A 27,183-nucleotide genomic window follows, 5' to 3' on the forward strand; every position below is an offset into this window, starting at 1 on the left:
TTTCACTTGTTTGGCTTGAAATTTGCTTTATTACTTCTTTTTAAAAAAATACAGATAAATTGAGTAGCTTTCTTGTCACTACCAATGCGGTATTGGCAATTCTCATAAACTCAAAGAGCCTTGGGGATATTTCATGAATTGAACAGTGGTCCTTGCCTTTTACAAGCATCAGTTCTGCTGCTGCTGCTGCTGCACTGTACTGAACCTAAGTCATGATTTGGTTTGGTTTGTCATCCGAATCCAGGCTCATGGTTTAGCTCTCTCTAGGCAACCCGTGAACAGAAATTCAATAGATGTCTTTGATATGAGAATGAAAAGATTCTACATTTTGCCTGAGATTAAATAATACCACCCCATAAGGAATGCAAATAAAGGGGTGTTTGTGTCAATCTTATGGCAGAATTGATTAAGCAGAATGAATACATTTTGTTTGCCAATATATGTTAAAAACTCTGTGTATGTACAGAGAGAGAAAGAAAGAAAGAAAGAGAGAGAGAGAGAGAGAGAGAGAGAGAGAGAGAGAGATTCTATCCAGACTTGCATTCAGTGGAGATTTATTTGCATAGAGGAAGGGGAGCTGGGTTTCCCCCCCAATTTCTCCTTTGCCCTTGCAGCCACCTGGAAAGCTATTCCAGAGGGCTACAGAACCCTCAAGAACAGCATAGAAGGTGGATGCAAGGGAAAGGAATAATGGGCAAAAATCACTGTGGTCCTCCTGCAGCTGAGAGTTTCTGCTGGGTCTCCGTTCTTCCATGAATGTAAGTCCAGCGCGCGTGCACACACACACACACACACACACACACTACTGAACTGTTTATCTTAGTGTCCTAATTTTAGACTGGGTTTTCTCTTTAATCCTGTGACCAAAGTGAACAGAATTTTTAACGGTGTCATATCTGGGACCCAGCCTTACGATTGTCAGATACAGTATATATCTGATTTCTTTTGTGGTATTTCTAATATGTTAGTGGTGTGCTCTTCTTTTTTTTTTTAGAGTGACACACTGGATAGTGAAAGCATCATCACAGAAAGAGAACAAATGCTTTTAGAGGAACTAGAAGCACTAAAGGAGCAGCTCCTGGCAGGGAGAGAGAAGCTACCCTGTGAGCTAAAAAACAGTGGTACTCAGACACAGGTAGTGTAGACTTTGGCTGTCTTTAGAAGCTGTGGAATGTAAATGAAGTAGCCTTGCTATTGTTGCTCTTTTCAGCACAGGACATTTTCCTATTAGGTATCAGATTTACTTAAATGGGGTTTGATTAAACAAGAAGGTGGGGCATAGGCAGCTGACATGATATTGAAAGCAGACTCTAATTTTAATGTTGCTGTAGTAACGCCCAACAAGGAACTAAGAAACTGTTTACTTAGCACAACAAACTTGATTCTTATAGGCTGTGACTAAACTATTTCAATCTGTAGCTTGAGGTATCTGATAACAGGATAGTTAACTATTACTTAAATCTATATAAAGCTTGTGGATTATGGTGTGGGGTTTTTCCCCCTCCCGTTTTTATAACATGACTGTGAAGCAGAAAAGCATGCTGATTCCAATATGACGGGATTTTTGTATCTTTTTTCCTCTCTGCCATTGCCAAAACTTACCCAGGGTGAAAATGTAAGTCAAAATGAATCCAAAGAGGAAATTGGTGAAGGTGAAGGTGAAGGAAAGCATGAAGAAACTTCTCCGGATATCCTTTCCAAAGAAAGGTATTCTGTTAAGAAGACTGAGATATTTCAGCCTGAGAAACTTTATGCTAACAGCTGGAAGAAATTGCATAACTTTGAGCCTGATAGGTCAATGTCAATGATATGTTAGCAATTTGCTAGCAGTCAAGCTATGTAATGTGACTACAGATCTGTAGATGTTTTCATCTCAAGGCATTGCTTGACTAAAATGAGCCTGGATTGGATCCTTGTCTCTTTTTACTTTGAATGCTTACACATTAAAAACTCAGGGTGGGGTGTTAAAATTTAATTACTGAATTAAATAAGTAGCTGTATTATCACTGGAATTTGTAATGATTGTTAGTGCCTTTTGCCACATCTATGGCTGTGTACTATATGCGAAACTGATTTGTCCATATGCATTAAGCTCCATGATATTATTATACCTTTATTCTAACTTACATTTACAGTTTGGTTTTTCGTAACAGTGATTTTGCTGGTTGACAGATACAAGCTGTGTGATTACAATAAAAAGAACCATGTAATGTTGCTTGTGGTTTTCTCTGCACAATTCTCAAAGTGGTTTAAAAGTCAATCCCTCTTCCTGAGGAAATCTCAGAACCCTTATACTACAGTTCTCATGGCTCTTTAGGACAAGCTGGGACTATTTAAAGTGGTGTAATGTTACTTTAAATCTATAGTGCAGATGGGGCCTTGGTTCTGAGCAAACATGTCCCCAAAGGTGCCCCAAAAATCTCTTAAACATGCATAGGTTGGTGCTCAAAAGATCAGTTCTATGCATGATTATTTGGGGTAGGCTCCATTTAACATAGTGGAACTTAATATACACAGGATCAAGCAACAGAAAAGATTTTTTTTTTATCCATCAAAATACTGTAAGAGCCCTCCTGGATCAGATCAAAGTTTCATCTCATCCAACATCCTGTTCTCCTTGGGAGTTGGAATCATTGAGTATGCTAGTAAACCCTTTTCTTATTGCACTACCTGGGGGAGTCATTTAGTTCTGATGTTCCCTTATCCATGGCTTTGAGTCATTAACTTTATTCATGTGGAAGTAAGTGGTATTTGGTTCAGTTTGAGTTAATACGCCAGTCACTCAACTTTCTACCATTTGTTGCTTATTTAGATTTCGTTAAGTTTTGTCTGCATCTTTAAACCCTGCATCCAATATTTCTGTTACCGTTGTGTAACATGTAATTCTCAATGCACAAATTTTGATTGCGTTCGCTTTCCATTTTCTGTTTCCAGATGTGCCTTGCAGAAAGCCAATAACAGACTGCTGAAGATTCTGTTGGAAGTTGTGAAGACTACTGTAGCTGTAGAAGAAACAATTGGCCGCCATGTTGTAGGACTTCTGGATCGCTCATCTAAATGTCAGTTGCCTTTTAAAAGTGTTGCATGGGAGACCAGAGCTGAGGATTCCACAAAACCAAGCATCTGTGTGGCATACGAAACAGGTACTTGCAATGAGGCCATGCTCTGTTGCTTTTATGTGGAAGCTATTCGGAATCTGTACTGCCAACAACAGGTGTGTTAAGGGAACTCTAAAATTTGGCTCTAAAACTAATTCTGTAATAAGAAACTGAAAACTGAGTTTGGATTTATATAGTTTAGGGCTTTAATTTTTAATTGGATCTTTTCCATGGAATGGAGTGGGCTCCATGATGCCATTGGTTCCATGGGATGTAAATTTCTAAGAACTTAATAGTACCTTGCTGGTTCAGGCCAGTAGTCCATCTCTTCCAGTATCTTCTTCTCACAATGGCCAGCCAGAAGCCTGTGGGAAATCCACAACAGGATCCAAACACAAGAGCATTCTCCCCTTCTGTGGTTTCCAGCAGCTGGTATTCAGAAGCATCACTGCCACCAACTGGGGATGTAGAACACAGCTCTACGTTGAAGGATATGCTTTTGTAGGTCCCAGACAAAGACAGGGAGCTGAATAAACAAAACCCACTACCCCGCTGTGAGAATATTGATATTTGGCAGAAAATGTGTGTGTGTGTGTGTGTGTGTGTGTGTGTGTGTGTGTGTGTTTGAAGTAGTGTGCTTGAACAATATGTTGATTGACGCTCAACATTTTTAATTCTGCAGCAGGTAGACAATTAACTGGTATCAGGCAACAACTACATCTTAGTACAAGCTTGATGACAACTCCAATCATAGCTGTCAACTTTCCCCTTTTTTTTAAGGGAAGTTCCCTTATTCCAAATAGGATTCCTTGCAAGAAAAGTTGACAGCTATGACTCCAATGTGTCTCTTCTGTAAGCAGCAGCAATCTCAAAGTTTGTGTGGAGAGCTTCATTTGCTCAGCTTAGTTTCAAGTAGACAGGACATTATGTTCATCCGTTAATATGGCAACCTGGCTTATCACAGTTTCTTGACCTATTCCATTCCATTGTAAAGATGATATTTCTGCATCAGTGAGGTTCTCCACATACTTCTTTGTTGAATTAGCAATAAATAAATAAATAAGTAAAATAGAAAACTGAATGTATATTTGGGCATCAGATGATTATTCATTCCTGATTACCAGTGCTTGAAACTACCAGGGCTAATTTTAGACATAACACTAAATGCTAGTTAACAAGACCATGGAAGAAAGGGAATAATTTGTGCAGAAGAGGGAGTGTTCCAGGTCATAGCACACTCCCAGTCTCTTAACCATAATTAACAATACTGCAACCAAATGAGACCTTAGTAATGGCTAATCAAACAGTCAAAATAAAACAAGCACACACATTACCAGAAGATGGGAGCACCAGTAGGTCTTAGAACTTTAGAACATGTATCCTTGTCTATATTTACTATGGTACTGTAAACATACAGAGATTGGGAGTTAATGTTAAGCGATAGAGTATCCTTTGTTACACTTCATTAAAATTTCTTGTGTGAGCATTGTCAGAGATGGAACACTGTAATATGTTGACCAGCGGTCTTACCTCATTCTTAGTTTTACATTATGAGTGCTTTTACAGGGCCACTAAGGAAATGTTCCTACCTACATTATTACTGAAACAAAGTGAAGTGTGTTGAAAAAATGCTTCTGGAAATGAACTTGAATGCTTGGCTGCCGAATATTGAAGCTAAAACGTCTTACAATTTTAATTAAATGTTTTCTATGTAACTCATGCCGATGAGATTTACAAAATACGATGAAATAGGACTTATGAAAAATGCCAATGAAGCAATTCCCAGAGGTTTTTTTCCCTATTTAATAGCCTTTTTAAAAGCCTGGGACTGCTGTGGAATAGGTAGACTGGAGGTTGCCAGCTAAATGTATGAATCTTACTCCTGAGGTATGCAGCAGTCCTCTTGAAGTTTAGGTGTTTGCAAATTGCTTTGGGGTTCTCTTGTTGTTAACACTATCTCTGTTCTATGGCATTTCTACATTATTTAGTCTTCCTGTGCAAACGAGAAAGATCATGTTGTCTTTTGCTCTGTTGTTTATCCTTCTTCTCTCCACTCAGTGTGGTCTGCTTGCTCATGTGGCAGAATGGTGATAGGAAATTTGCACGTTGTGCCTGGTTTCCTAGTGGCAGACTGACCTAGTGCCTCTGGGATATATCAATAGGCCACCAAGAATGGAGGTGTGGGAAGAGATTGTGTAATCAAGAAGAAAAACTCAAAAGCCTTTTTTTAAAAAAGAAAAAGGATACTAGGACATTGGAAGAGGGTGACATGGAAAGTTTTTCAGAGAAGGCTCTAACACATTTGTGAGGATTCAGTTTCATTTTCCTCAAAAACCCCTGGCTGACCAGCTTTCCTTGTACATAGTGTTTGGAGATGGGGTGACTCTGTATTTTTGATTGGTGTTGCATTGAGAAGAACTGTATATGTTTGGTATGAGAGTTTGAGTAGGTAGATTTAGGCAGATTTAGGTCTGCAAGATTTTTTTGGTAGGGTGGGGTTGGGAGGAAGAGTAGGAATCTCTCCATTGTCTATTTTACCTGCCTGTGCCTCTCCATCCCCTTTCCCTAACCCCATAGGGATCGGCAAGGTTTACCTCGCTTGGGCCAGTTCACTCCAGCAGAGATTACCCCGTGGGCCGGATCACGCGCACACACGATTTCCGGCGTCTGCGCAGATGCGATTTCCGGTGCCGTGGAAGTGAGTCCCCGCGCTGTGCTGTGCCAGTTTAGCCCAGCACGCGGGGACTCGAGCGGGTGGCTTGGTTCAGGGGAGGCTTGGGGGCTGGTTAAACAACCCCCCGTGGGCTGCTTGTGGCCCATGGGCCTCAGGTTGCCAACCCGTGCCACAGCAGGTCAGCGATGGCTTCCAGCCACCTCCAAAGCCTCTTAAGTGTGTTGCATTTGTTTCAACCGTTGTTTTGCTTAATTAACCTGACAGGACTCCCCAGCAGATTTCTTTCTCTGGGCTGAGGAACAGAATAAGTGTTAGATAGTTTCTACCCATCCCTTTCCTCTGCTGCTTTTCATAGCTACTACTCTAAGGACAATGACTGTGAAACCGCAAAGACTTTGCAGTTCACCTTGTTGGTACCACTGGAAGCTAAAACTCAAAGAGCATGGTGTAAGTAATGCTGAGGTTGCATGCTTGTCTCTAACCAGAAATCACTGCAAACAGATGCTTGTGACAACAGGGGAATGAATGGAACATTATCTGGATTTTCAAAAGCAAATTAGTGCTGGAATTGAATCTCTGTAGTCTGACTACAGTGGAGAGACTCTTGTGTGAATAAAGAAGAAAATGTTTAGTATTGCTTAGTATGGATGAATGGTTGTTGAAGTTAGGGGAGAAAAAATATTGCTGGCATTTGTTAATATTAATTACTTTTTGTGTGGAAGACAAAATGAATGAACCTGAGACATTTGGGTCTGAAGATTGGGGAAGTATTGCCTAGCAGAAGGTAAAACAGCTGATGTCATCCTAGAGTGAATATTTTATATTTTTTATCTATATAAAACTGACAGACAGAACATCAGAAGTCCTTTTTATCTATTTTTCTTTTTTCCTTTCCCCGTTTTTTCTTCTATTCTTTTTTATATTCTTCCTTCTCTCTTTTTTCCTCTTTTGTTTTCCTTGGTGTCCTCTATTCTGGGAAATTATTGGAATTATACAGACATGAAGGTGATGGTTGGTTGGTGAATGACCCAGAGTGAGAGGCAGGGAAGGGAAGATCTTCCAAGGTGGGAGACAGGGAGAAGAGCAGGGATAGGCAACCTGGTACCCCTTCTAGTTGTTGGTAGTACCTTAACTACTGGTCATGCTTGCTGTGGTTGATGGGAGTTGTAGTACAACAACTTCCAGCCCTGGACTCCCCATGTCTCATCTATGTTGGCCCTCAGTCAGTCATTTGTTGTAATTCTGCTCTTTTACAAGACTCTACTTGCCTTCTTCAACTTGTACTAACTTGTCTCAGTATTTAAAAATAAACACTGATGAACCTTGTCATACTGATTTATAGAGTATAGAATTTAATGACATGACATTTTGTTCACTACCGGTTTCAGCACGAAGGCTTCTAATTTTTTTTTAATTATTATTATTATACTTGCCCTTTGTCACAAGATCCTAGGGTAAGTTATAACAATAAAATATACAATTATAAAAACGAATAAATCTGTTACAGCCATAAAACAAAAAAGTGAGAAAAAACACACAATTTAAAACAATTTCATATATGCCCTTATCACATGGCTCACTCAGTAGAGCCTGAGACTCTGGATCAGGCACTTCCAACTCCCAAGACACTGTGATCTACTCATAGTTGATTGACCTGTTGAGTATGCATGGACTAGATGATCCTCATGGTGCCTCCCAGCTCTAAATTCTATGATACTATGATTCTGTGTAAAACAATACAAACTTTTAAAAACAATTCCATGTATGCAAATAGTTAAAATAGTTCCAGTACAGATGTAGACTGGGATCTCCACTTAAAAGGCTTGTTGAAAGAGTATGGTCTTCTGGAGGCACCAAAAGGACAATAGAGACAGACTGTCTAATATGTGACCAGGGAGGGGGGCAGATTCCAAAGGGTAGGTGCCATGACACTAAATGAATTTTAAACAAGAGTTATGCTAAAGTAGTGGATATATATTTAAGGCTCTGATTTAATGATATATATTTTAAGATTAGAAAAATTGTGTTAGCCATAGTTGGTCTCACCAGATTACAAAGCTTGGTTAAGGAAAAGCAAAAGGCAAGTAAAAGCTTCCAATTCCTCCTGGCCATGTGGGAGTAAAAGAGTCTTGTGACTTGACCATGACACTTGTGGTTGGTGCTTATTACACCAAACCATGGTTTATTGTGATGGACAAACACAGCCAGTATATGTTATAAGAAATGGTTTGGAATATTAAGTTAAATGCTGTTTCCTTGAATTGGCCAACTACCGTATTTTTCGCTCCATAGGGCGCACCGGACCATAGGGCGCACCTAGTTTTGGGAGGCGGAAAACAAGAAAAACTTATTCTGAACCCCAGAAGCCAGAACAGCAAGAGAGATCTGGCTTCTGGGATACCGTGTGGCTGTTCTGGCTTCTGGGATAACCGTGCCAAGCCTCTTCAGGGCAGCGGGATGAAGGCTCCCCCTGCCCGAAGAGGCTGCGCAGGGCTAAAGCAGAAGCCAGGACAGGCGCGTCGCTGAAGGGGCGCTGCGCCTTCTCTCTCTGCGCAGAGAGGGAGAAGGCGCAGCGCCCTTCAGTGAAGCTGGAGAAGGAACAGAAGGAGACCCTTCTGTTCCTCCTCCGGCTTCGCTGGACAGGTGCGTCGCTGCGAAGCAGGAGAAGGAACAGAAGGAGACCTTCTGTTCCTCCTCGGGCTTCGCTGGACAGGCGCGCCGCTCAAGGGGTGCTGCGCCTTCTCTCTCTCTGCGCAGCGCCTCTCCTTCACAGGAGAGGTGCCGCGCAGGGAGGGAGAAGGCGCAGCGCCCTTCAGCGAAGCTGGAGAAGGAACAGAAGGAGACCCTTCTGTTCCTCCTCGGGCTTCGCTGGACAGGCGTGCCGCTCAAGGGGTGCTGCGCCTTCTCTCTCTCTGCGCAGCGCCTCTCCTTCACAGGAGAGGTGCCGCGCAGGGAGGGAGAAGGCGCAGCGCCCTTCAGCGAAGCTGGAGAAGGAACAGAAGGAGACCCTTCTGTTCCTCCTCGGGCTTCGCTGCACAGGCGCGCCGCTCAAGGGGCGCTGCGCCTTCTCCCTCTCTGCGCAGCACCTCTCCTGTGAAGGAGAGGCGCTGCGCGGAGAGAGAGAAGGCACAGCGCCCCTTCAGCGAAGCCGGCTTCCAGGTCAGGCACCTCGCCGCGAAGCCGAGGAGCCTGCATTCGCTCCATAGGATGCACACACATTTCCCCTTCATTTTTGGAGGGGGAAAAGTGCATCCTATAGAGCGAAAAATACGGTATGTCAGCTGAACTCACATAGTTAAATACATTGGTTCCTATAAAATACCCTCTCAATTTTAAATGATACATAAGGCCAAAATACACATTTGGTGATAAATTGAGATAGCACAGCTGACTGGAATTTAGTAAGCAACTCTATATAAGGAATATATCTAAGTCGTTCATTCTTTTGGTGTAGTATGTCAACCAAGCTAAAAAAATAAATCCCAGTAGATTTGGGGGTTTAATGTTAAAGATGGTTATATAATCAAGGACTTGCTGTGCCTGCAAATAATTTTCTACCACTGTGCTTGTGCAATAGTACAGAACTCCATGTGGTATTATACAAGAATGCTATCTGGTCTGGAACTGAAGACTTTTTCAGATAAGACAAAATTCCAATGCAGAAAGTGCCTCCATGTAAAACTAGGACACCCCGAAAGTTGAGCTTTTTTTAGGAAGACCCCCAAATTGGGTAAAATACCAGTAAAACATAGAATATAAGTCATATGCAGGTTACCATGATTTGTGTTGGTGCACCTACACAAACATTTGCTATGTAACCATATTGTATTCATTCTTAACTATTGATATTTATTGCAGATCAATGCAAAATTGTTTGTTCAGAAGCAATCTTAGACTTTCTGAAGGGGCTTACACCAGTGTTGCTGCCTGTTATGTATTCAGTGGTCTGTGTTTGCTTGAGCTTGAGTCTGGACTAAGGAATCTGAGCCTCTGTGTTCTGATTTGAGTCATGATATCCAATCACAGAACAATTTAGGATTTGGGCCTCTGCCATTGGCCCTTAATCTCTGAGTTATGATTCACAGCTTGAAAGTTTAGATAGTCAATCACGTTGGGAGTGGGAGTGGCCCAGGCCTTCAGAAATGTATAGAAGCAGTTGCTTTGCCCCTGTTGTCGAGTTCTGTTAGTTCAATAAAGGTTGGAATAACTTTGGAATATGTCCAGGCCTGGCCAGGTTAATGTGCCATGACTCTGCTTTCTAGAGGCACGGATGAATAAGAGGAAATGAGTAGTGCTGTTAAGATGGCAGCAGCATAAAAGTTACTGCACAGGAAGAGAGAAATCTCAAGCTTTTACAAAAATTGTGAGATTAATTAAATCTGCATCAAAATACAAAGAAATGCCCTCTCATATAAAACATTAGTTGTTAGGAATTGCGGATTTAAAACATAAGTCTTTAATCTTAAAAATTGATCTTAAGATGCAATCATATATTTAGCATAATCTGTCACTTCATGCTTTGTTTGGTTTTATGTAACTCATTGAGATGCTTCTTTGAGAGGGTGTGTGAATGAAGGCCTTCTTTTGGACTCTTCAAGGAAGGATTGCTTTTGGGTGTGGTCAGCAACTATAGATGGGTAAAGAAACAGCCTTCTTCATCACTGGTGTAGGGGGAAGCTGTATGTGTAAGCCAGAGGAAAGTAGACAAAACGTATATGTTGCAAAACTATTTTGAATTCGTGACAGGTAAATAAATTGGAAAGTTTAGATAGCATAAGAACAGGATAGACGGAATGGCAAGGGAAAGTTTGGGATTTGGCTATGTCTGAGCGCCAAACGCAACACAGAAAGGATCATTTTTGATAGTTTATATATGGGGACCATACCTTATGTAAATAGAAGTGACATTAATGTAAGACGTCCAGCAACTCATTCTTATTTATAAAGAGCTTATGTCATGGACGGCTGAAGCCTTCACGATGCATTCAATGATTCAGTTATTTTACAGTGTCCCTATTCAGCTTTTCCTTTGTGAATGATAAAAGCTTGTAACACTTCACAGTTTCATTGGAATCAGTGTTATTCTCCCACAAACTAGCTAAATATTATATATAAAAAAGAATAGAGTAGTTGGCCATCCAACATGCATTATTCAGGTTTAATGTTGTTAGTGCAGTGGATTAGAATGTGCATTATGAACAGTTAGGAATGGAAGGTAGTTTCTGGTGTTGAACCACCTAAAATGGCATCCTTGACTCACAGCTCCTGTGAACTAGCAACCAGAATCAAACTGCAAAGGTGTGGAGGAGTGGGAAGTTGTTTTAGGTCTGTTGTCATACTGACACTTTCCCTGTTCACACCAAGGCGTTCACTCCACTGTTGCTATTCAGCCTCCACTTGCATAGGCTTGCCAGAAACTGAGGCAAAGTCTACATCTCAGCCCCATAAGTATAGCCTGAGGTGAACCAAAGGAAATAATCCTTCCCTCTGTGTTGGCACCACTGTGTGCTACCAGATGGAGGAACAAGCATGATTGTATGAGCTCTTGGCCAGAGATGAGCATCCCACCATTGGCTGAGCTTCCATTAGGACAGGGCATAAACGGGTCCCATCTAATCACAGGAGCTGCCCCCCATACCAATTGTCACAATCTTAGAGCTGTTTGGTTAATAAATAGCTAGAGCCAACACAAGGCTTTAGAAACGTAACTTCAGAATATTTGTAATCCTTTCACAGCCCCTCAGCCACTGGAATACATAAGGAAGATTTACTTCATAATTGTACGTATAAACACTTGAAAAAACATGAGCTGCTTAAAACAAAGGCTAAGTCAGCACAAAACCTGCTGATTTGATGCATGAAAACCTCATAGACCTTAAGAAGTTCAAATGTTCTTGCACATTTGTGTAATTCTATGAAAATAGCATCCTGTATTCTAAAGTAGCTTACTGAAGCACAATACATCCAGCCATACAAGCTCAGCAAAAATTTCCTGTCAGGACTTAGATTATAGGGTATGGTAGATTAATGTGAACTACATGCATTTTCCCTGCAAGGATAAGTTTAAATGTTTTTTGGTTAGCAACAGTTTTAAAATCTCATGTTACTTAAGGGGGGTCAGAAAAGCAAGCAAACCTACAGTCTGCAACCTAAATGACAAGGGTGCATTTCTGTTTCCATGAAAAGCATGATATAGCTGGAAGACAAGAGTTAAACTGGCAATGGAGTCAGCTTTGCTGAACTGCATGGCACTGCTAGACTCTTAACCCACAGCCATTCCTCAGGTCTACAGATACTTGATGCACCTTCTGAAGTTATTGCCCTACCCAGAAGGACTAATAGTGAGGACGCATGGCCAAAGCTGCAAGCTTGGGTGCCCTATTTCCTGGGTCAAAGGGGGCATTGTGCAATGGCATGCAGTGTAATGAAGTTGTGGATTGGGCCAGAGTAATATATACCCATTGGACTTTGCACATAGCTTAGAATACGCAGTAACTAATATATCTTTGTAATTGACTGTATCTTTTCTGTAGCTCTGCTTACTGTACTCCAGGTTCTTATTTGTCAGAAGCTAAGCAGGGTCTCTTACCTGGTCAGTACTTAAAGATGGGTGAACTTCAAAGAGCATCCGTTGCGTCCGTAAGTGGTGTCAGTGGCTCAGTACGGGGTTATGCTTCCCCCGACTCAGCCTTAACCAATGTATTAACATTGACCAAACAGTATCCTGGATGTGCATCTCAAAGGTCCTTTCTACTCTGAGGATATTAAAGCTCCTGCAGTAAATACGCTTTGACACCAGGAGGCCCTTCACCTCCTGATGGAATAGTAACACTTTGCATATTGTAAAAAGGGTGAGCGGTTAAGTCTGTAGAAAGTGTTTTTTTTTTTGTTTTTTTTTTAAAGAAGGGTTTGGAAAGTTTTTAAACTCTTCCTTTCTCCAAATCCATCCTAAATGTTGCGCAATGAGTTGGCCGAAAACATTTGCCAGCAAATCCCTAAGGGAACTGCACGCTGATGGCTCTGAGTTTGAATCCTGCAGGGCATGTAAAGTGCTTTGACATCCTGTGCAGATGAAAGGTGCCATGTGAATGTAAACTTGACACTCATCCAGCTATTCATTCCATTCATATAAAAACTATGTTATTTTATTTTTGTTCATGGAGTGTTGCAGTTTTACGGAATTTTACGTTGGCCTTACGAAAACTATAAAAGGAGATATGTAACAGTAATTCATATTAAGGAAAATATTTCATAGATGTTATAAAAAGTGGTACACCAAGGCTCTGAAAGCCTAAGCAAGATGTGTTGGTGGTGCCTACTGCAATTTATGTCGACTAGTTCACTAAAGAGGAAAGGGCACTATAAAATTATTCCTATATAGACCTCTTGCCATGGTCCTGATTCAGACAGAGCTGAGAAAACTGCAGTCCTAAAGGCCTGAGAGAGTGTGCCTGTGCGTTTCCTTCTTGTCTCTTCCTACCCAGCTGCCTCCAGTTCTTCTTTTAATGGCAGGTTCACATTGCAACCTAATGGAGAAATTGTGCTTTAGTCCTAGATTATTATTGATGACATGAAATCATAGTTTATTAATTTAAGATGACTCTTACATCTGAACCAGGACTTCCTTTTTGCTGCTTTGGACATGAAAGCTCTTGCAAAACTGCTGCTGCTGGCTTCATTACTGACAGTGGATTTTAATTTTAAACTGGAAAATACTGATCAAAACTGAGATGCGAGTAAAAGGCAACACTGGGTAAACACAGAGGCAGGGTGCTGTTTTGTTTTGTTTTAATTTACACTAGTGGTGGAGACAATATATTTCGTTTGCTGGGAAATCTAAGAGAGTAGACTTCCCAGGAGGAGACTTAAGGAGAGATAAAGTTGGCCCCAAGCAGGCCAGTTGAGAGCAGGAATAATTTTTTCCCAACCCATATATCCCTCCATAGAATTGCAGCCCACTTGGTATATCTTTTTAAACAAACAAACAAACAAACACAAAAACAAACCCTGATGTCGACATGAATAGTTCCCTGATTTAATTACCCAATAGTAATTTATTAAGGGCATAATCTGAATGTTATGGCTCAAAGTGGTACTGAAGTGCAGTCTGCTTACATTCTATATGCTTGCAATGTGCAGCTGCTTATTCCAAACTGGGACACACTAACAGAAGCCAATAAGATTAGTTTCCAGTTACATACCCGCTATAAGAGGAATAGACTATAGCATGCTACAAAAATATTTTTCTTCTGTTAGTATCTCCTTTTCTATTGCCTGTTTCTGCTTGCTAACATTCTCTCTACCTTATTTGTGTAACTTTTAGTGCAAAATGTATTTTTTGTTGTTGCTGTGATGTCCTGCTTTTACAGTGTAAGTATGGCCATATATTATTATATATGTGTATTTGTACTATTTATTTGATCATAATTCATTCTGTATATATATGAACCCGTTTTACCATTTTTAATACCAAAAAGCTTTACAAGACACCATTATTCATACTATTATCATTATTATTATTTTTGTGTAGAAAAGGCATCGTCTTCGTATCATGGCAGCGATGTAGAAGGTGATGGCCCTAGCATGTGGTCAGAAGTCACAGATGAAGGCCTTGAACTCTCACAGTACCTCACGGAGCATGGCTTTGCTGGAGTGGAAGTAGACCCCAAAAACGAAGAGCTGGTTTTAAATATCAGTTCTCGACTTCAGGCAGCTGTTGAAAAACTTCTGGAAACAATAAATGAAACCACCAATCAGGTAGCACTCCTTAATTATATTCTTAGTAGATTATTGAGGAGCGGGTTGCAAAACACTATTGGAGACAGTTACAGATGGGTAGCCGTGTTGGTCTGCCATAGTCGAAATAAAAAAATTCCTTTCTGTAGCACCTTAAAGACCAACTAAGTTAGTTCTTGGTATAAGCTTTCGTGTGCATGCACACTTCTTCAGATACACTGAAACAGAAGTTACCAGATCCTTCTATATATTGAGAAGGTGGGGAGGGGTATTACTTAGAAGGGTGGTGGGAATCGGAGATTGGCAAGTGTTGCATAGTTTTCTTGCATATTCAGTGGGATACGTGGATTGTAGAGGGTTCTTAATTCTAAGACCCTTGGGTATAATGTCCAGGTTCTTGCATTTAGTAAGAAAGAAGATATCAGTCTGTACCTGTGCAAGTTTCTTGGTGAGGTTGATGGACTTCCATTTCATGCGGCTCAATGTGGTGCCTTCCATGGTTCCAGTTACAGATGGGTAGCCGTGTTGGTCTGCCATAGTCGAAATAAAAAAATTCCTTTCTGTAGCACCTTAAATTCCCACCACCCTTCTAAGTAATACCCCTCCCCACCTTCTCAATATATAGAAGGATCTGGTAACTTCTGTTTCAGTGTATCTGAAGAAGTGTGCATGCACACGAAAGCTTATACCAAGAACTAACTTAGTTGGTCTTTAAGGTGCTACAGAAAGGATTTTTTTTATTTCGACTATGGCAGACCAACACGGCTACCCATCTGTAACTGGAACCATGGAAGGCACCACATTGAGCCGCATGAAATGGAAGTCCATCAACCTCACCAAGAAACTTGCACAGGTACAGACTGATATCTTCTTTCTTACTAAATGCAAGAACCTGGACATTATACCCAAGGGTCTTAGAATTAAGAACCCTCTACAATCCACGTATCCCACTGAATATGCAAGAAAACTATGCAACACTTTGCCAATCTCCGATTCCCACCACCCTTCTAAGTAATACCCCTCCCCACCTTCTCAATATATAGAAGGATCTGGTAACTTCTGTTTCAGTGTATCTGAAGAAGTGTGCATGCACACGAAAGCTTATACCAAGAACTAACTTAGTTGGTCTTTAAGGTGCTACAGAAAGGAATTTTTTTATTTCGACTATTGGAGACAGTATAGGTTTTGAAAATCTTCTCCCTTTGCATATCATTGCAACCTCCATTCCCCCTTCTCCTTACAACTTGTCCCAACCACACCTTCTCCCTTAGACCTCCTCCCACCCTCTGCTTATACTCCCTGCCTCGCACTGACATGGTTGCCTTGGCCTTGGCCTTGGCTGCAGAAGTTGAGGAGCAGGGAAGTGGTAAGATGGTTGTTCGACAGCTCCCCTGTGCTGTCCCGACTTTTCCTCAGTGGCCTGCTTAGGGTTCCCACCTGCCTCTGCTTACTTCCTTCTCTACTCCAATGCTGCTGAGGCCAAAACAGCAATATCAGTGGGCAGTGGCGTGGTTCCTGGGGAGAATGGTTGTTGGGGAGCTGCCCTGGCTTTTCCTCTGTGGCTTCCCTAGGCTACCTGATACCTGTGTTGATCAACTGGGCCACCTGCTCACCTGCACTGTCACCTGCCTGTTCACTCACTTGTGTGGGCTGCCCCATCTCCATCCTCATCCGCCAACACTGCTTTTCCTTCTTCACGTTGTAGTTCACAGAGCCATCTGTTGCTGGCCATGGAAACCACAGCATGATGACATCCTTATATATTATATAGTACTGTAGAATAGTTTTAGAAAAGTAAGCATTAGTATCTCTTAAAAAGGTATCTATAGCCCTGATACCTGTTTATCTGTTGAGCCAGGTGTATTGATTTTCCACCTCCATCTCCCCTTCTGGTGGTGGTACATCTACAATAGTATATGATTTTTCGGAGATTGTGGTAAGTTTTTCAGATTTTTTGAAGTCTCTGTTATGATTTCAGAGGTTTCTTTCATTTAAATGCTTAAATGTATTTAAGACAATGACGTAAACAGTTCAAAGTTGTGATAAGCTAAATCAAATTGTTTGAAAGTTGTTTCTTTGGTTGCCATGACTTTGATCATTCCTTCCTATGGAGTGCAGATATTTCTCATTCTGTGGATTTAAACTCTTATAGGCTGGTGTGTGTATCAATTAGTTGAAGGGCCAATTCTTTTGGTACAGGGAAGCTGTGCACAAATATTGTCTAGTACCCCAACGTGAGGAAGTAATTGGATTCCTTCAGACCTATACCATCGGTGCCCTCAAAGTGTGGAATGTGTAGTTGTTCCCAGTTTCAACTAGTGTTTATACAGTTCTTATTATTTCCAGAAAGATAGGTGTATGCCAGTGTAACTTGCAATAGGATTTCATTTGCAATGCAGTTTTTTCAGTGTTGGCTTTCCTAGAAAGGAAATACTTCATTTTAAAAACTAGTGAATCGTAGGATCCTAACGTTGCTTCATTGGAATTGTTTCAACCTGCTTATCCTACTGGAAGCCTTTTATCTTTCCATCTCAATATTTTTCTGCAATATTTTGAGTCATCGCACCTAGGTGTTTACCCATCTCTTCTCCCTCCTCCTCAAATACTTGGAACTTTTAGAATGGTGCCATGAATGTGCACACCAAGTTTGAATCTGGTTTTTCAGTGCTGAATATTTCCCTTTCAAAAATGGTCCCTATCAAAAAGGTCAGTTTTTAACCTGAAACCTCGAACGACTTTTGGAAAAAGCAATAAATTGTAGCATGCATAGTTTTAGTGTTCAAAGAAGAAATCACATTTCTTGCATTCCTCAAAATGGTCCCACATTTGAACTTGGAACTTGCATCATAGTATTATAGCCTCAGTCTGTTAAATGCATTTGAAACGAATCTCAGTGCTCAAATGAGAGCTCTTCCATCCTTCTTAGAAACAGGTGAATGGATCAGATACAGCTTTGAATTTGAAATGTACTATTCTATTTCATACCTGTCTATCAAGTTTAATTTTGTCAACCTAGTTTCTCAAGACTCTCTTCCAAGAGAACAAGCAGAAAATGCCCAGCAAGTTAAATGAAAGATTTATTTTCTAATGGACAATAAGTGCATCATTTCACAACTTGTCTCTCCAAAGGATGTAATCAAAATCTTATTCTCCTTTCTATCTTCTCTCATCTCCCCCAAACTTCCAAAGGAACTATGTTGTGATGATAAGGTGATCTTTGTGCCAAAAAAATCTAGAAACAGTATGAATTTGGCCTCGCACATTGATCCCAATAGAAAGAGAAACCTTGCTAGGAGTTTTTTTCAGGCTGTCAACATTAAAGATCTGGAGATGCAACTGTATTTTAGAAATGTTCTTTTTTACAAAGCATTGAAAATAGTCTTTTAGTCTTGAAGCTATTGTTTTATTCCCTTACGAATACAGCTTCTCTGCTCTGACTTGGATTTTGAATCTTGTCGGGCAAGGTTTACTGGGGTGTGCTAATTCAAATTCCATCGGCTTGTGTACCTGCAGTAAAGAAATTAAGCCACTCCCATTGTCCTGACCTCTTCCTCAACAGAGGCATTGAGAGAGAGAGAGCCTTTCACTTTGCACGGTGAAGTTTTATCTAACGTCAGGAGAATTCTTTCAAGAAAGTAATCAAAGCCAAATAGTGTGCCACTTTTTGTATTTTTGACCTCACTGTAGCAGGTGTTTTGTTTTGTTTTTTTCAATTGACAATTGCTGCAATTTTTTTGCTGTAATGGATTGATTAACTGCCTGTTGCTTGTCGTTACATGGTCTAATAATGAAGATACCTTGTTCCCTCAATGAAAGCCTGCCTCACATTACTAATTCTTTTTGTTTAAAATACCTTTTCAAGTTTGGTTCTGAGGGGAAAAGTCGTAGTTCAGTGAAGTCTGCAAATGTTGACACTTTCTTTTCTTCTCAAGTTGATATTTACTTGGGCTTCTCCTTACTTGCGGGTTACTTATCCGGATGTGAACTGATAGTTCCTGGCTCTCTGCAGCAGTCAGACAACTGGTGAACTTCTCTGCAATTTTTTGTCAGTATATCAAAACCTTTCATAGCTAAGGCAAATAGCCCTATCTGATGAGCGAAGGCAGCAACGTTATTCTCGAATGGATTCCTACCGTACATATTGGGCATCAAATCTATTCAGTGGCTTGAAGTCAGAAAAAAGCGAGGAAGAAGATACATATGAAGTTGAATCTCGTGTGCCTTTACCATATCCTTTTCCTTTCACCGAAGAGTTGGATGAAAATAACTCTGTAGTTGTCAATACTTCAATTTTTCATTTTAGGCGCAGGAAAAATGAGCATAGAGTAAGAGTTGTTTCAAAAATTTCTTTGCCTACACCCCCTTATTCAGTAAGTATGAAAGAACCTGAAGGAATTTAAATCTTGCTGTACACGTGTGTGTGTGTGTGTGTGTGTTACATGCTGGCAGAAATGGTAACGGGAAAGTTTTTAACTATATGCTGTACTTGATAATATTTTTGTATCTAAAGCAGTTTTTTATTTTGTAAACAAAGTTAATGGAACTTTTTTCTTAAATTATTGACACTACAGTAGAATTGAATTCAGCATTCAGTGCCAGTATTGACATTATAGCAGGCGCAGATGTAACATATTTGTAGGTATCTGTTATTTTAGTGCTTACCACTTACATCTAAGATATGATAGCAGTGTATCTGAGCCACGTAGTATATCTAGCTATTATTTATTTGATTTTATGTGATTCCCCCCCTCCATGCCTTTTAGTAAAATATATTTGCAAAGTAGCAAAAAGCATACTTTATTAATATAAGGACCGTTTCCAATGAATGTATGGTTCTGTTTGCACCCAAAGCTGAATGTAGCATTGTTATAATACATAATAGGAAGCACATGACAAAATGAAGATCAAATGCCCACATTGGGCAATGTGTTGCAAGTGCTGCTTTAGTAGTGAATAGTTTAATTTGGCCATGCTTCAGTGTAGAGTGGAGAAACAGAAAGTAATGGAAATACTAATGTCCCTTTCTAATAAGATATATCAAATGCATACTTAAACTAAGATGCAATAGTATATTCTGTAAAATGCACCTGTGAATTTTCAATAATGCTAAGTATAGTTATCTGCCATGTAATCAAAGCATAGAGAAATCTTTAGTACAATTTAAATAACCTTTAGGAATATTATTTTGTGTTTTGGCACAATGTGCTGACTGAGGCTTTGTGCATACTATGCATTTGAAGCACATTTCAAGCACGTGTCTCCACGTCCCCCAAATCAACTAGAGTTTCCAGGATTTTGGGGGGGAACTCCTGTGCTTTAAATGTATGATATGTACACAGACTTAGGTGACTTGAGACCTGTACTGTGAGGTGTACTTCTGTCTCTCTATATATATTGGTATAGTTTTGCTGCCTTTAGATTTAGCGATGGGGCTGGGATACCTAAATAACATTTCTCTCCTTCCCTGGGATGGTGGTGGAGGAAACTAGAAGTTCTCCATGAGTGCAGCTGTCATCATCCAGACAGCAGTTATTTGGATTTTGAGAGCCCTTCCACACAGCCAAGCCACATTGCTGGGTGAGAAAAAAATTAACCCCAAGTATATAGTGCTGCAGGAAGCTTTAGCATTAGAACTCTGTTTGCATGGGTTGCTTGACATTTTGCTTGCTGGCCCATGTCTTCATTGTTAACCAGCAACAACCACCTTAGCTTTGTTAACGCTAAAACAGTTGATAAAAATAGAAGAGCTTTTTTTTCCTGATAAAGCCATGCTCTATGAGGAATATAGTATTACAAGACACATAATATGTGAACACATTCACCATACTTATAAAAACATGGGTGTGGGTTCTTTCCTTCCCTGCAGTTAAACAAATATGTGTTTTGTCATTTTGTAATTTGAGTAGCACGTGAAATGTCAGCAGCCTTACCTGCCCTTAACAGCTAGACTCTGAACTTTTTCACATGTTAAACTGAGCTAAGAATTTTGTTTTTTTACAAATTCTAAGTAAAGTCATGCTATATCCTTACTTACTTTAAGCACATGGCTTGAAAAATATTGTTTCCCCCAAGTCTCTATTGTGATTCTGGTCTGATAATTACAGCAGGTGGTTCTTCATCATTTCTCAAAGATTTATTCAAAAGAGACAGGCAGGATTTTTGACTCAGAGCTATTGGTTTTTGAGATGAATTGCTTTGGGGGGGGGGCAAATGAACTTTTTCAATGTTTGTTTTTTAAAATTATGTCAGTTAAGTAGGTGACATTTCCACAAATTAAACAATGGATGGAAAATATACAATGGGAAACAACATCTCCCTTCAAGTACTAATTCATATGTGTTTAAGAGCTTTAGAAGCTAATGAACCTTGCCTATAGGGTTGTTTCTGCTTCATTGTGGTTCTCCGACCTTTGATCTGAGGGAGTTGCACAGTAAATATTACCCTGTAGTATGTCTTGTTGTATTAATTGAGCATGGTGGAAAACACCAAAGTTTCTTATGAAGTAGAGTTATTATTTGCAACATGAAATCCGTTGCTCCACATTCCTTTTCAACCCTCCTAATTAGGAACTGTCGTATAAAATTTGTAGCAAAAGATAATATGTGTAGTATGCGCTGAGGATTCCATTACGTTCTGGAAAGTTTGTAATGAACATTAAAATGAGCCTCTCATAAGTTGACGTAAGCTAGGAAGTGTCAAGTTCCGGCACTTGGACACGGATATGGTCATGTGACACTGATTCATTATACTGCGGTGTGCAGGTATTTACTTATCTTACTGACCATATTGTGTAAGGCCAATAAACCTCTAATTTAGAAGTCTGTAGAAATGAATGAAAGGGCCCAATCCTTTCCAGATTATTTATCGTTCCACAACAATTTCAAGTTTCCAGTATAAGACCTGGGTAAACAGTTATTTGTTTAAACCATCACACATTAACCTTTTTCATTCTCTTATCACACAGCTTGAACATGCTAAAGTTACACAGACAGAATTGATGCGAGAGTCCTTTAAACAGGAACAAGAAGCCACTGAATTGCTCAGATGCCAGGAGGAATTGCAAGAGCGACTTGATGGAGAGGTTAAAGCTAGAGAGCAGTTGGCTTTGGAGCTTAGCAAAGCAGAGAGTAAGTAACGATTCATCTGCTGTATAAGGATTTAAATGTTTAAGGCATCACAAATCCTTTCTCTTCGTTATGTCAGTGTTTGCAGTATTTGCATTCTTCACCCAAAAAATGCCAGAATCGTAGAGCAACTCATTTAGTGATCTCTTGAATCCATGTCAAATTTTCAGGTAGTTATGGATAAATTATCCTTCTTTTTCAGCAATAGAGAAAAGGAAGGTGCAAGCAAATAGAAAACAAAATTAATTCATACCTCTCTGAGAGAAAGGAAAGCAGCCACAATGCGAAACAGACAGACAGAGAGCAGAAATGAAGAATAAAATAAAAAATGAGTATCTTGTGCAAAGGTTAGGGGAAAATAAGGGGGAGAGGAATTTCAGAATCTTCTGCAATGTATAATCTAACCTCTTTCTTTTCAACCTGTGCTTCAAGTTAAACTACATTAAAGGTTATATCCTAAGACCATCATTATCATTCATTTGTTCTGTAATGGACAGCAGCAGTGTCTTGAGCATTTATTGATGAGAAAATTGCAAAATGAGGGTTTTCATGGTTGGTTCAACTCTGGCGTATTTTATAGACGACGCTTTCATCATTGTGAATATTCTCAATTTGCATGCCACCAGTAGGAGTAATGAGCTCTTTACTCATAATATCACATTTTTTGTATGATTCAGAATCTGTTAAACCTGTATAACAGGATGTCCGTTGCCATAGAAACCTATCACCATTGTACTCGTTCTTTCAATAGACATTAGTGCAGGGTAAGACACAGATTATTTGTGAAAAGTTCTGTTTACTGAGCAAGGCATAAAGGCAAGATTCAAAAACTAGGGCTCAACTTAAACAACTTTTTTGTTAACTAATTATAAAAAAATTAAATACAAGGAAAGTCATGTTATAGCTGGTGGATGGCCTCTGTTTTACAGCACTTCAACGTTTCAGCCAGCTCTCCTTTGAAATGCATATGATCCTAGATTTTGAATGAGCCTTTGAATTAATCAACAGGTGTTTGAGTCATGGGTCAATGATTTAGTTGATAAATCAAAGAGCCAGAATTTGGCAGCACTGAACCATTCACAGAAATCATCATATGAACCTGTCCTTTAATAGGCTGTACATTGGCATTTAATAAATAAATTCTGACTGATACAAAAATAGATTACTTACATTGTACTAAAAGCCAAAGAAATTATTTTAATTTTTGGATAATTGTGCTTTGCTTCTTAAAAAAATTGATGTTTAGAATTGTTCTTTAAAAGTATTCTTGTGTTGCTTATTGGCTGCTTTCAGCAGCACAAAAAACCAAACAAACTGTGTGTTAAAGCTGCAGTCCTAAACATATTTACTAGAAAATAAGATTAATTGAACTCAGTAGGACTTGCTTCTGAGTAAACGTTGATAGGATGGTGCTAGAAATAACTTTACTTCAGACTATTTATTAACAACAAAGCAAACAACAGTATTCATCAAGCTTGCAAAATTTGTCAAAAGAAATCTGTGGAACTGCATTTTACCTTAAGATAAACACTACTTTCTAATGAGGGTTTGTGATTTACTAATGTGCCCTTGGGCAGTTCTCATGAAATTGAGTGCCATATTTTTTTTTTAAAGATCTGATTCATGACTGCTTCTTGGGAGCAGTATTTACAATCTCTGACATTACAGCAGCCAACTCCTTTAAATTCTGGTTTTGTCACCTTGATTTTCAAAAAAAGGCAGATTTAAGTTACTGCAAACTTTCTTGTTTGGTAGAATTCCAATGATGAATGTGCACTCATACAAAAAATTGTCCAAATTATGGCCTTCTGTCCTGTCATAAAGATTTAAAACCCTCTTTACATGTTAAGTAGTGTCTACAGCTCTAAAGTATGTGCACATGTACACAATCCTGCTTCACATAGTAATAATAATAATACCTTTATTATCATTGTACAACCTGTATACAATAAAATTAATTGAGCTCCCCCCCAAATACTCAATCTCTTATCGAACAACACACCACCTCGCAAGTCAATTTCACTATGTTATTTTCTGTTCAACAGCCAAACAGCCCACGGATAGAAGCTATTTTTTAGCCAGTTGGTATGGCTGTTTATACATCTATATCTCCTGCCCGAGGGTAGAAGATTAAAGAGGTGATGGCCGGGGTGTGAGTCATCCCTGATAATTTTTCTTGTTCTCCTAAGGCAACAATCCCTTGCGATGTCATCTAGCGGACTCAAGGGACAGCCCATGATATCATGTGTTGTATTCACCACCCTCTGTAGAGACTTTCTGTCCGCGGCTGTCAGGCCAGCATACTACACTGTGATACAATATGAAAGGACACTTTCTATTGTGGACCAGTAAAAGGAGTTGATCAGTTGTTGTTTAACTTTATTCTTTCGCAAGACCCTGAGGAAATGGAGTCTCTGTTGGGCCTTTCTGACCACCTGAGTTATGTTGAATAGTATCGAATGGTTTTGTTAATAAAAACACCCATTTCACCACATGTCCTATGACGTGTCCAGTTTGCTTTTAATATGGTAATATCATCCTAGGACAAGTAACCAGATGCATAAGCTGTACATTGGTATATCAGTTTGGCTGACATAGGCTGGTAGATCCTGGTGCCACTGTTACTTAAAGAGCAAGTTTATAGGCTTTCAGAAAGTAAATAAAAAGATTGGGATTCAAAGACGGGCCCAACTTGTTTCATGTACCTAGCATCAACACTCCCACCCCACCACTACCATCAAAAAGCATATCTGTTGTAAAATGAGAGAGAGAGAGAGAGAGAGAGAGAGAGAGAGAGAGAGAGAGAGAGAGAAGCAAAGGTTGATTTGAGTTGGGGATCAGCTTTTTAAAAGGAAAATATCCACCAGACTAGTATAGCTCCTTGGACATAACTAAAGTATTCCTTTGAATCCTAACCAAGTACAGGAATTCAAATTCTCTCATGTTTACAAGAAATCTAACTCAGGACAGTAGAAAATTCAGTGGGACTAAAGTGTGGGAAAGGGCAAATAATGCTGCAAAGTACTTGGAATGTTTAGCTCTTGTGTTGGTGAAGAGGCAATAAAGTTCTTTAGGTTTGTGTTCCCTCAAAATACCAAGGCTTGCCAAACATGCTTTTTTATGCATAACATACTAAATGGGCTTTCATCTGAGTTAGGTTTTGGTGTGGTACATTATCTACATGTCCATAAATCTTCACGTTATCATTTTAAGGGACTGCTGGCATTGTAGTCTCATAATTCAGGTTTGTTCAACTATGAAACAACCAACTTAACATGTGAAGACTTGTTGAAGTACCTTTTTATTGATGCATCTAATCTGGGAGCTCATAAATCAACAAATCTTATGCTGGGGAAAATTCAGTGGTTCAAAAAACCCCACATTGGCCTAATTTGCAGTAGTGATGCATTAAACTCTGGCAGGTGACTAATTTCTGGTTAATTATATTTTCCTAAGAATAATAATAGATTCAGTATAAGCATATTGTTAATTATTGTCCCTTTTGAGAACATTGCATTTATCATAACTACACGGGCCCGAGTCACACGTTATACTAAAGAAACCTTGCCCTCGCATGGTAGTTTGGAGCGGAACAGTGACCGCTGTTCAGTGAAACGCTAAGCCAGGAATTGTGATTTGTTGCTCCCGCCAGGGGGGATGTGAAGTGGGAGCTATCTGTGCATTCTTGTGTGAATGCAGCCATTGTGTTTGCAACAGGCATTGTAAGGTGTTTGAGACGAAGCCCATTTTGTTGTATACAATATGCAAAACCTTTGAAATAATTAATTAAAGGCATTTACTATTTTTTTTAATTCTGTTAAAACAGCTGGAAAATTAAACGTGTATTTTTAAAAAAATTATGAACAGTTAACAAGTGGGTTAGTAGAATTCATACCATTTTAAGACCTACCTATTTTTATGTCTATGAAGTTTTAATACATAATTTCAGAAAAAAATTATTAGTAAACATTCATCACCCCCCAAACACTTTACAGATAAATGAACACCTTGAAGCAACTTTTATTAGTATGTAGTTATGCCCACTAACATAGTAGGGTTCTTTGGAATTTATTGAATTTAAGATCTTTAGGCCTGTTCCGATGGTGTGTTGAATCCCATCATCACCTATGAATGTGTGAACATGACAGTCAAATACACACATGCACACATTTCACTCAGACATGCATGCAGACATACAGTCATGTTGCCACCCCATAAAGAAGCTGTCTCACAAATTTAATTAAATATATGGCACTTTGGGAATGTGAAACTGAAACTGAAGGCAAAAAATATTCTAGGTTCAATCACATAGGATAAAGCTCTTCCACTTATTTCAACAGCTGTTGACATTCTGGTCAGAGTTGTCAACATGTTTTCTAAAACTTTTCTTTTCTTTGAAATATATGCTTGGAAATCACTGTGGTTAATTTCAGTATTTTTCTTGTTCCTAAAGATCTTATTGATGGCTATGCAGATGAAAAATCACTTCTGGAAGAGCAAATCCAGGAAAAAACAGATGCAATAGACCATCTTGAGCAAGAGCTACTCTGTACAGGTAACAAATTACAGGAACTAGAGGCTGAGAGACAGCAGCTTCAAGAAGAGAAGGAGTTACTCTTCAGACAAAAGGATGCTATGAAAGCTGATGCAGGACCAGTAGAACAACGTATGTATTCCCCTCAGTCTTCCAAAGATCTTATCTGGTTTTACCAGTTACTATTTAGTAGATTTTTCACTTCACTTTTGTAAAATTGGTTGGGAGGGTATGTCTTCCTATCAGGTCAGCTGACTTCTGTGCAACAGTACCTTACCTTCTTCGCAAAAGGTTTTGAGAAACATGAAAAATTCACCAGTTTGCCTTAAGCAGAGAACAAGGGCACCATGCTAAGATGCCTGTAGAAATAATTTTTTTAAAAATAGTATTGGTGGGACTAAATCCATCTTGAAACACACACACATATATCAATAGATGCCACCTTCCCACTGAGAGAACAATCCAAACTCTTATTATCGCAATATCAGCTTTCAGTCTCTTTAACAACCCAACTCCTCACCCCAAAGGATTCATGTACCTTTTCTTAGTAACATTTCCAAAAGGATGAAGGCATTTACAATCAGATAGGGAAGCTGAATTGAATCTTCCCCAGGTGAAAACACATGGGTTTATGGTTAGGCCCACTAACATACATAAGGAATATTGGGATGCAATCATGGAATCATATAAGTGTAGAGTTGCAAAGAACCCCAAGGGTAATCTAGTCCAACCCAATCAGAATGTTGTTTCAGCTAAAATATATTAGTTATGTTTTCAGCTGCCTCTTCCTTCAAGATACTCAGAACAACATTTTACCTTTTAAATTCTGTGAAATAGGGTAGCCTAAATTGTTGTATTTACCTAAGGCCACCTAGTGAGCTGAGATGGGCTTTCCTTTACCTAAACCCAACGTTGTAACTATAACACCACAATGTTTATGAGCCTTAATGCATTTGTCCAAAAAATAGAATATTTAAATGTAACTGGAGAAATACGTATAGATTTTGAAGAGTGTTC

At 39.5% G+C, this 27,183-nt stretch overlaps 1 protein-coding gene across 12 annotated transcripts in view; it reads left to right on the forward strand.

Annotated features, from left to right (window-relative positions):
- AKAP9 (A-kinase anchoring protein 9) overlaps positions 1–27,183 on the forward strand; it is a 103,280-nt gene that overhangs the window by 43,747 nt on the left and 32,350 nt on the right. For 11 of the 12 annotated variants that reach the window (XM_080975595.1, XM_080975597.1, XM_080975598.1 and 8 more), the window contains 6 exons: positions 995–1,135; positions 1,607–1,707; positions 2,935–3,143; positions 14,303–14,529; positions 21,473–21,635; positions 26,086–26,298. In XM_080975595.1, the coding sequence (XP_080831721.1) occupies positions 995–1,135; positions 1,607–1,707; positions 2,935–3,143; positions 14,303–14,529; positions 21,473–21,635; positions 26,086–26,298 (1,054 nt within the window). The remainder of the gene's footprint in view (positions 1–994; positions 1,136–1,606; positions 1,708–2,934; positions 3,144–14,302; positions 14,530–21,472; positions 21,636–26,085; positions 26,299–27,183) is intronic. The other variant, XM_080975603.1, reaches the window with a different exon arrangement.

The sequence above is a fragment of the Podarcis pityusensis genome, assembly GCF_964106645.2.
Source record: "Podarcis pityusensis genome assembly, chromosome: 12".
NCBI classification, from domain to species: Eukaryota; Metazoa; Chordata; class Lepidosauria; order Squamata; family Lacertidae; genus Podarcis; species Podarcis pityusensis.